The sequence below is a fragment of the Pterocles gutturalis genome, unplaced genomic scaffold (assembly GCF_000699245.1).
Source record: "Pterocles gutturalis isolate BGI_N339 unplaced genomic scaffold, ASM69924v1 scaffold40777, whole genome shotgun sequence".
Lineage (NCBI taxonomy): Eukaryota > Metazoa > Chordata > Aves > Pterocliformes > Pteroclidae > Pterocles > Pterocles gutturalis.
This window is the reverse complement of record NW_010111991.1, coordinates 1-11,212: the sequence shown is the minus strand read 5'-3', so window position 1 is coordinate 11,212 and position 11,212 is coordinate 1. Positions and strand designations below refer to the sequence as shown.

Sequence of the window (11,212 nt, the reverse complement as noted above, 5' to 3'; positions counted from 1 at the left end):
GAGCTCGTAAAATACTATATTTTTGTCAAAAATATCACAGCAAGTAGATACTTAATATAAAAATCTTTCTATACCAGTTCCTTAAAACGTATGAGTGACATACCGTGCAGAACTCTTTAGTTATGCTTGCCAGTAAAGGCGTATTTGAAACAAAACCTGTCCTAGTTTTGGCTGGGATAGAGTTAATTTTCTTCTCAGTAGCTAGAATAGTGCTGTGTTTTGGGTTTAATATGAGAAGAATGCTGATAATATACTGATGTTTTTAGTTGTTAAGAAATCAAGGACTTTACAACTTCACATGCTTTGCTAGTGTACAGGTGCACAAGAAGATGGGAGTGTAGCCAGAGCAGTGGATCCAAACTGGCCAATAGGATATTCCACAACATGCAATAGTTATGCTCAGTATATAGATGCAGGTTAGCCTGGAAGCGCTCTCTCTCTCTCTCTCCTGGCGTTGCATTCTCAGGATTTCTCTCCTCTAGGATCGCTAGCCAGGGACAGGCTGGGCATTGGTCAGTGGGCGGTGAGCAACTGCACTATGCACCACTCATTTGTATATTGTGTTGGTTTTTATTTTATTTCAATTATTAAATTGTTCTTATCTCAACCCACAAGTGTCCTTACCTTTACCCCTCCAATTCCCTCCCCCATCCCACCATGGGTGTTCGGGGCAAGGAGCAGCTGCAGGGTGTTTGATGCCTGCTGGGTTAAAGCCACGACAAGAACAAACATTTACTGCCATAAAGGTTAACAACAAATTCTGTAAACATTATGCTCTAGGTATTATAAACAGCAGCTGAAATGTCCACGAGAAAAAGCTAAGGAAAAAAGCATAAAAGCTTAAGAATAAAACACCTCCTCTTAGGAGTCTCTAAGAGTCACTTAAAATATTTTCATAGTTGACAGAAGTTACTTTTAAGGAATGAAAAATACAGAGTGCATTGTAAGTACACCTTATCTCACAGGAGCAAACTGACAATAGGAGTTCCAAAGACCACTAAAAGTATTGAGAAGCTTTATCAGGAGTACTTCATACGAGGACAAAAAACCCATTAACTGGTAAAGAAGAGATAACACAGACTGGAAAAGTTTCCTTCAGTTGCTATTCAAGAAGAAGAGATCATTTAAAATGTAAAAAGCCATCCATCTGAAACTATTGGGGGGTGGTAAAAAAACAGCAATCATCCCTGTACAATCTACCTGTGAGACTTGCAACTAAAAGGTATAGTTCACATCTACCTACATGTGCAGACAATCTCCATCTCTAATCCTCTAGTACAGGAAAACATATGTGGGATTCTCTTGAGACCTTCCCCCCAGAGTTTTCCCCAACAGCCATGATTCGCCCTCAAACATGGGAAACCTTAAGACCTTCTTTGCCAGTCTCCCCTCTACTATTCTTCTAAAGAGCTAGTTGAAAACATGGCAGACCTGATTGCCCACAGGTCCCTGGGAGCCAAAGTAGAAAGAGCCTGGAGCACTACGCTGCTCCACATTTTCCTTACAGCTGAGACAAGCACATACCAGAGGAAGGTGAAACAGATGAACCTGCAAACACACTCCTAAACAAAACTGGGCTATAAATGACATTCTGTTACATGAAGTTACACACAGCTCGTCTTCCCAATGCTATCTTTTTTGCTCTCTTTCCTTGCTTCTTATTTTTCTATCATTTTATTTGGAATGCCTCCCTCCTCTTGGGTCACAGCTGCATGAGGCAAGAAAGGAATAGTCTTCTCACAGAGTAGCTAAAGCTTTCTAAGGCACAGCTTTTTACCATTGACATGGCTTCCTACATTCTTAATTTGGAGTACATAAAAAGTCTTGTGAACTTTTGTTCAAAAGCATTGGGCAAACATCTTTGTACCAGAGCTTACCGACTTCCAACCTTCTTTTAAAATAGTGTTTGAATAACCTTATACTAACACTTAAAAATAAACCACTCGTTTCAGAAACAATTAAAAGTTACGAGTTTTGCTGCTACAATGGCACTAGGAAGCATACATGCAATGTTCAGCAACCTAAGAAAGCTCAGGCATCTGCACACACACACACACACATTTCAATCCTGCTTCAACAACGCTTTAAATGGTCAATCTCTGGTGTTGAATTTTCAAACTCTTGTGTCGAGTCGCATTTTCCTTTGTGATCCAGTCAGTATGTGTTCCACAGTTTGTGTGACAGTATATTTACAGCTTAGTGAAGCTCACTACCTTGCCAAAATTTAAGCCCTTGAAGTATAAGCTCTCATACAATACCAAGACCCACTGCCTTGATGCCAGTAAAACATGTGATCAATGCATTCTAAAAACTCACTGTATAATAAGTCATCTATGCATAAACAGCACAGATGACTTGAGGATTTCAAAATCTGACAGGCAAGCCCTAAGCAATTTGATCCTATGTCAAATTTAGTCCAACTACGAGGAAAGGGTAGGAACATACAATATCCAGAAGTCACGTCCCTTCCAACCAAAATGATTCTGTGATGCCACAAAAACAAAAGCATTGATTTGTCATGTGACCCATACTGCTAAGCACAGATTATTTCTCTCTCCTTTTCACAGCTCTTCAGTAATGTCTGTTTTGGTTAAATAAAGGCCATATTATATCATGATTAAACTCATTGTCACAGACTGTTTGCTTCAATCTCTTCACTTCGTATCCATCCCTTGCTTCCTCTTTTCCCTAGCCATGTGCTCCTACTGTCCTTCCCTGTCCAAGGAAAAATCCCACCTTCCATCCCCAAGCTCACAGATGCACAGTTCATTGATGCTATGTCAGCAAAAGGGCTGTTTGCTCTTTCTGCCATGTCCAATACAGGGTTCTCAAACAGTGAGACCCTCCACAGGATCTGGCTGGCAGCTATGTCATTATGCCACACCTAAGCAAGGAAGACACGAACAGGAGATTGGTCAAAATGCTCTGAAGATGCCCAGAAAGACTGAAGGAACATAAGGGGGGAAAAAAAAAAAAAAAAGAAAGATGAACAGTTTTCACTTGGTTTACTATAGTAAGATCATCTATTCCAAAACTTGAGTTAAAATGAACTTGCACCTCTTGATTCATACTGTGTTGATAGAACACAAACTACGGGTTGACCAGTGAAGCACAGAAGACCAATCATCCCCTCAAGTATAGGGTCAGTTAAAACAGCCTGGCACAAAAGCACCACACATATTATCTGTTTTCCAGAACTATCATAATAAACATGTGTATTAGGAGGCAAAAACCAAAACAGATAAAGCATTCACTTACACTGGATGGTGTGCAGGAGCAACTTATATCTTTAGGATCTGAAATATAATACCACACATAGTTAATAGTGAAAAAAGCATAATGAATATCTCTTAAACACTTACCAGTAGTGTAATTTACCAACAATAAACCAACAGTACAGATATCACAGAAGTAGCTCTGGCAGAAATGTGTGACTTTAGCTTTAGGGAAAAAGAAAAGGGTTCTCCATGGTACCCTTCCCATCCTATGACCACATTAATTGCTATGCTGGCAGTCCAGCTCATTACAGCATTCTAGTTATACTTGCAGAACTTTTTACTTCCTGAGATAGCACAGCTACAGTAAAGTAAGCATTCATACTAATATCTCCGAGTCTATGTAGGGACAAGACAGGGCATTCCTTTTTACTTTCTAATTTAAAATGACAAAACTTGCTCTATCAGCTGACGTCTGTATTCCATAGCACAGCATATGGAAGGTATGGGTTGAAGGGTAGCATAGAATATACACTGCAGCCAGGTGGGACATTCTGCTAAGATACACTTGAACGATTTATAGAGACAGAGAAGTAATGACAGAGAGTTGTACTGAATTCTGAAGTGTTACTCTCTCAGGTATGCCACGTATAAACTCTTTAGACATACACAAGTTCTTCTCCATCTCGTGTTCTAGGAAGAAGTTCTTTAAGTATTGGCATAGCCCAAAGAATATACTTTGCACTGGGTCATTTAGCTTAAATAGCTGTTGTTCTTCACCCATAATGAGCCCTCCATGGTTCTATCCCACCAAAGCACTTACGTTCAATAAGAAACAGGAAACAAACAATCCCCATCACAGCAATGATAACACCAGGCATCACAAACGAGAGACCCCAGCAGGTAGACACCCAATAAGCAGCAATTAAGGATCCCAAGATATTTCCCACTGAAGTGTGTGAATTCCAGATTCCCATGATCAAACCTCTCCTGCATGTAAAAAAAATACACAAACATTTCTTATTATTCCAACAATAAGCAGTACTATCTTGAGAAAAGTGTATAAAAAAATCCGTTCATCTGTAGTGTTAGTGAAATATTTGCAATCTTTAACTGACTGCCTCTTTATGCTACCATATTTCATCTGGCAACTTAAATTAAATTAAATATTAACAGAAGTGTTGTAAATATTTCTCTGTGTGTGACAGAACTCATCCTGCATTTAAAGGTACCACTAGGGCTTGCATATTTCTGGATAGAGTTTCTTTGGTGAAAACAAGTATACAGATGTTGCTTAGCATCATCTGTATGATGCTATGCAACATATGCTATGCACGCTAAATCTGATGCTTCTGGGAATGGAAGTCCTCCTGCAAACACATTGCACCAATAATCTGATGCTTTCAGGACATATTAGACTTATCACGCAGAAGAAAATAATCTGCACAGGATAGGTAGAGCAAATTCAGTATTTTCTGATCACATTCTGGACTTGCTAGGCGCTAGTAGAAGATAATACCTGCTCAAGCCTGGCTAACAGACACATGAAACTGCTGTCTGCCTGGAAATCCCAGATTAGAGCTGCTGTAGAATAGCTGCAGCTGAGTTAATATAAACTACAAAAATCATACTGAAGTCATGACAGTTAGCAGGATTTTTTTTTTCCTTCTAAGTCATGGGAAAACTGCTTTGCCCTCCAAAGGATTTTACCCGGAGCAACCTAATTTGAACTAAACTAAATCTTTTCCTTTGGCTGAAGACAAGATCTAAGGCGCCTGCTCAAGTTTCATGGAATTTGTAGCAAAATGAAAACAAGAACCAGATCATCGACATTCAAACCAGAGCCCTATCCACCAGTCCACTATGTGGCCCTGGAAGTAAAGGCTGTTGCACTAGCACAGAACAAAATCTGAATAGACATATTTGTTTTGCACAGACTCGCCAAATATGTTCAGTACTGTATGACAGTTAACATTCTCTGCATTTTGTAGCATTCACCAAAAAGGCTGCAGGGACTATGGAAAACTAGTTTGAGCCTACGTCTTCTTAACCATCCCATGATTTTATAAGGAAAGCATATAATTTTTGCATGTTCTTCTCTTGAACTGATTGACAATAACGTCCATCCAACGGTATGTATCTACAATGGATGGCACTACAGTAGCATTACTATATGCTGAATGCATCAACCACTATCAGAGCCAATGAATTTAGCATGGAGCTCTTGCAAAATTTATGGAAAACTCCTGTATGGTATGACAAAATAAACATTATGAGTGATCCCTATGCAGAATTAAGGGAAAAAAAAAAAAAGATGATTTAAAGAAAGTGACAAAAAGAAAGGTTAAATCAGTTGACACATGTATCTTCTTTTTTTAACTGAATTTTCACATTTCTGTAAGTATGTTAGATAAAAAGACATTAGACAAAAAAGACACTTTTAGAGTTATACCCTGACAGCTGCACTGAAACAGAAATGAAAATACGGGAAATTGCACGTTAAAATGGCATAATAACAGCCTTTATTAAAAGTGGGTTTAGACTGTTAATATTTGCAAGAATTCTTAACTCAATTCTGAAATATTTCACCTGAAAAATTAAACATCACACTAAAGAGCTACCACAGAACACTGTTGTGACATATTGCAGCCCAGAATGTACTGATTTGTACTTCCAAAACTTTGGATTACGTATTATTTACCTTCCTTTTCCAAACCAGTTGCCAATACATGTAACGACACTTGGCCAGCCAGTAGTTTGCACCAACCCATTAGCTATCTGAAAGTACACAGAAGTAATAATAAATAAACACACCCTATAATAAGTCAGCTTCCTACACAATTCCTGCATTGGGAAAATGAAGCCTACACAAATGCTTTTAATTTAGAAATTTAGTGGCGCTCTTTTCCAAGAACAAACAAATTACAATGTTTTGCAGAGATTATTCCCTCTACCTACATCTCTCAAATTATGATTTTAAACACAAGAAACTGTAATTCAATCACATGCTTACCAAAAATCACATTGCACTGAGCTAAGCAGAGAAGCGAATTCCCTATGCTCACACAGCAACATAATACTTTATCTCAATTTGAACATATGGCAGAGAATGTTTGCAGTCAAACAAAGCGAGGAAAAAAAAAAAAGAAAACTTTTGGGGGAACTGGATAACTTTGAACATTAACTTTAAGATGCTTAACAGACACCTGTAAATAAACTGAGAGGAGAAATTTAACTTACTATATTCAGGCTGAAGGAAGAATATTTCAGCTTCCATGTTACACAGATTATAACTTTAACTCATCTCAACTCCTAAAAAGCTCCCTTTCAACACAAAGATCACGATACAATAATTCACATGTACAATGAGCATTTGAACATGCAACGAAACAACCTCACTCTACCCAACAAAAAACAATCAGGCTGGTTGTACAAGACCACCCCTGGTATTACAGGGTTCACTGACCACATCACATGGTGCAGCACTGGCAGAGGTGGTTAGCTTAACAATAAAGGAGCCAGCTTCTGTCGTGGAAGCCACAGAACCCAAGAGCTCTGAGGCAGTGACATGGTTAGATGGATGACTTGGTGAAATGGTCACAGAACCTTTCAGTACCCAAGTTAGTATTGCTGCATGCCATATCGCACAATGCCATGCACAGGTGCCAGCAGTGAAAGCGCTACTGTAATAACACAAAGAAAGCAGCAGTGCAAGGTGCAGACCTGTCCAAAATTACTCAGAAGTGCTAACCATACCCTGGTCCTGACCTAAATTCCATTTTAGGTCAATGCTAAATATTCTTGTGACACCTGGTTAGATCTACAAGTGCTCCGAAAAATCCCACACAATGAATCTCGTTACAGAACCTGCCTGTTCTCAGCCACACCAATGTGGAAGACTGTTCATCATTAGCAGTATAATGTAATTTTCCTGCAGAGGAAGCCAGGATGTGTCACTAAGGTCTTGGCAGACTGACAAAAGTAAATACATTTAAAACTCGCCCACATTTAAGCTTGCAAATATTTTCTCACTGATTTGACACAGACTGAAACACTTCTATTTGTTTTCAAAGATTTGTTCCACTAAAAAAACATTTTTCAAAAATAAAACCTGGAGCTATCCACTCTATCATTTCTGCCTGTCATCAACGACAATGTATGCCAGCATTTAGATCCTCCCATACAACCACTACTCACTGCTTACAACTGGAAAAAACCAAATACAACACTAAACATCACCATGGAAACTTGGAGTATCTAAATAACATCATGCCTACCTGGGCCATTATGTAAAACCACAGATTATGTATATTATAGAAATAACCCAATCCAAACATTGCAGTGAAGAGTCCACTAGCAAGCATTCCGACTGTCAGATAGTACCGGATAGGTAGTCGTTCTCCTATTATTCCACTTGCAGTGTGGAAGGAAAAAAAAAAAAAGAAAGGCAATAAATAAATATGAGAACATATCCCAAGCCTTCACAAATAAAGACTATTTTGTGTTGTTTAATTCTGGTTGAAGAGAAACTTTATGGTAACTGCTGTTTTCCTTCACAGCAGCAAATGAACATTTTTTAGCACTTGACAGGAAAAACCAACAAACATTTCATGGTCACTAATTGCCAAGTGCTGACATCTGCACAACCATCTTTCAGGGAGATACTCACCTAGAGCACACTGGAAGTCATTTACGTAGAGTCATTTTACAAATGACCTGTAAGGTGCGACATGTCTCTAGACATTTAAAATGAGACTTGTCTCCCTTGCTAATGATTCTAGTTACAAAGGTTAAGGTTTTAGTCAATAAAAAGAAGCATCTCCAAACAGCAGCTGATATTACACATTTTAAAATGGGTTAGGAGGTGTCTGCTCCTGTCCTTTGACTATCGAGAAAGCCAGGACAGTTAGTTTAGTCTACATGTGCAAGTTGGTGACTGATGAAGTTTGAGGATGTATATCCCAGCATATATTCCTTCATATTCCATATGAAGGAAAGACAGGCTAGATTGCTCTGCACAAGGCAGTCAGGATGGGTGCAGGCAGAAAGCTTTCTATATACCAGCAGGTATGATACCACTGAGGACTCAGGATGATGTGCTTTTTTTCCTCAGCACCCAAGTTCTCACTCTCTTCACCAGAAACTTTACAGTAGGAAAGGACAATATCTCAGTAGTAGCAGAACCTCATAAATTAACAGTAAGTAATAAAGCAGGTTTCCAAGAGAGCGAGGTTTACCTTAAATACATTCCAATTGCATACGCACACAGAAACGAGTAATCCAGTGCTCCCAGTAACTGTTTGTAGTTGTTCTTATCTGAGAATAATTTTCAAAACAAATTATCCATTTAAAGGTTCCAATAACTTCCTAACCATTTTTATATACTACAAGAAAAAAGTTAGTGAACATGCACAGACATTTAGTTAGTGGCACTTTTGGACTTCAGCATGCATTTTGCAAAACATTTTATTTGACCAAAAAAACTCCCTCTACAGCTGACCCTTTTGCCTCTAACATATTAGGAAAATATTAGTAGGCTCATTCTTCATTCCACCTTACTCTTTCTGGAAGACAAGAAACATTAGTTATTAACAAGGTGCCCTTTTCTTATTGGTCCTTAGACAAAAGAAAACCCAAACTTTAATAGATTTTATTAACAATGGAAAGATGTGTTGCAAATGTGTGAGGTCCTAACAATCAAAATGGCTAAAAAAATCCATCATCATACAGGCTTTTAAGGAATCAGCTTAATACATATTTTTAAACGGTTAAAGTGTTTTGCCTTTCATTTTCCAGGTACTCATAAGGCACAGAGACAGAAGTCTCGCTTAAAAACAAAACAGGGTTCTGCTCAGTACAGCAAATGACCCTAATCAAAATTAGTCAGGATGAGAGAAGCAGGAGGGACTCCACCCAGATAGAAACACCAAGTCTAGTCTCAGGAGACCTGAGCTCATACCAAGAGAGACAGTTTGTGTATTTGCAAGGAGCCACAACTCCTACTGACATTGAGAATAAAGTCACAGCTATTAAAGCATTCCTTCTTTCAGCATTACCCCCAGCTTGCCAGCTATGTTGCCTGAAAAACAGAGCTGAAAGAACAAGTCCGGAGTGCCATCCTGAAGGGGTAGCTTTGCAATAACTTGCGTGTTCATGGAAAAAGGAGGACACTGGAGCTCAGAAGTCCCCATTAAGAAAGCTAACTAGCATTTTAGACAAACAAACACAGCCTCCCCTTGGTCCAGGGAGAAGAAAGAGCAACTAAGTTTAACTGCATCCCAATACATTTGGAAACCTGTGGGACTAAATAATTTCAGTAGACTGATTATGTCGCAGCAAGCAGTTAATACACATGATTTTGTCCACAGAAAACCCAGAGCTCAGACCTTTAATTATCTTTGAATAGAGTAGGACTTTTTTTTTTTAGTTGTTAATTAAAGAATAATTAGAATGGATGGCTAGATAGACTAGAGTGGACTGGCACATTGGCAGAACGGGCTATTCTACTTCACTGATGTTCTTGGTAGTGGTAAAAGTGTCAAAGAATGATTCAAAATATCTATTACATTCAAATGGAATTAAATTCAAATTTAATTGTAACTAGGCAAATATTTTTTCTATTTAAGTGAAAGGCCAGGTTCATAAGCTATTGAGCAAGTTGTCAACTCTATTCTGCAATAAAGTCTCCCATTTTTCTCCATTAAAATGGGGAGAAAAATATTCTTTCTGGAAGATAAGGACTCTGAAAAGTTCCAATTTAGATAAACACCAAGTAATTTCATTTAAATGATGGCTGGACCTTGAATTAAAACAGCAGAAAATGATAACTATTTATTTTATTCTTCACCCTTTTTTTTCCTTAACAGACATTCTAAAGACAAATCCCATTTTCTGACTGAAAACTGATCTACTGAAACCATCTCATAGCTATAACAGGTAAAAAATAATGTCAGTTGTTTAAATGACTAAGTAGGAAAGGCATAAGGGAAGTCACAACTTATCTTTCTTTGGAAAAATCAGTGAGAACATGGAAAACAGAACACCCCTCCTATACATATCTCCTGAATCCCTCCACAAAATGCAGAAGAAATAGCGGCAAACTAATTATAAATAGCAGCTCATTATTATGAAAGAAAAAAAAAAACAAAAAACAAAAAATCAATCCTTACCAAATGGCTCCCAACCACACTGAGATACATTAGATGGCTTTTTGACAGGCTGAATTTGGGCAGCATGTTCTTTGTAGGAGTTGAGTTCAACTTCATGTGAAGCAGCACAATGCTTATGCAGCTCTCCCTGATACAGAAAGGAAATTTGAAAATGGAAAATTCACTTGTGACTCTTAATCCCCCTACTGCAACAAGTTTAACAATTCTAGCTCTATATGAACCTGCTTCAAACCCACTGAAACCAGTAACATTGTCAGCCATTACTAATTGCTTGTTATTTTACTGGGTGAAGCCACCACTACATGAACAAGTAATTACATGGTTAGAAACAACATGCTACAGTGAACTGGTGCTTCTGATAATGCAAAATTTCAAAATTCTTCACTAAAATCAAGCTAGCTTGCTCATTATTACTCATCATTTATATACAATACAGCCCAGGGGGTGGGGATTGATTTGTGTTTGGCAAGTTATACACGCCAAAGATTAAACAAAGAAACCTAGAATTAGATAATATTTCACCACCAGCTACACCGGGAACAGAGTCCCAAGTGTATAAACAACTATCACTACAATGCTCAACAGTACTTAGACCAGTCTCATAAACGCCAGCAGCATTTTATCACGTTTGGCTCATCATAGAATCATAAAATGGTTAGGGTTGGAAAGGACCTTAAAGATCATCAAGTTCCAGCCCCCCTGCCATGGGCAGGGACACCCTCCACTAGACCAGGTTGCTCAAAGCCTCATCCAGCCTGGCCTTGAACACCTCCAGGGATGGGGCAGCCACAGCTAACTCGGGCAACCTGTTCCAGTGCCTCAACACCC

At 38.6% G+C, this 11,212-nt stretch overlaps 1 protein-coding gene across 1 annotated transcript in view; it reads right to left on the bottom strand.

Annotated features, from left to right (window-relative positions):
* Positions 1 to 10,511, bottom strand: part of SLC37A1 (solute carrier family 37 (glucose-6-phosphate transporter), member 1) — a gene marked incomplete at its 5' end in the record, with an annotated part of 28,363 nt that extends 17,852 nt beyond the window's left edge. The window contains 6 exons of the mRNA XM_010073890.1: positions 3,259 to 3,296; positions 4,039 to 4,205; positions 5,917 to 5,993; positions 7,493 to 7,628; positions 8,453 to 8,531; positions 10,385 to 10,511. Of these exons, the coding sequence (XP_010072192.1) occupies positions 3,259 to 3,296; positions 4,039 to 4,205; positions 5,917 to 5,993; positions 7,493 to 7,628; positions 8,453 to 8,531; positions 10,385 to 10,511 (624 nt within the window). The remainder of the gene's footprint in view (positions 1 to 3,258; positions 3,297 to 4,038; positions 4,206 to 5,916; positions 5,994 to 7,492; positions 7,629 to 8,452; positions 8,532 to 10,384) is intronic.
* Positions 10,512 to 11,212: the final 701 nt, after the last annotated feature.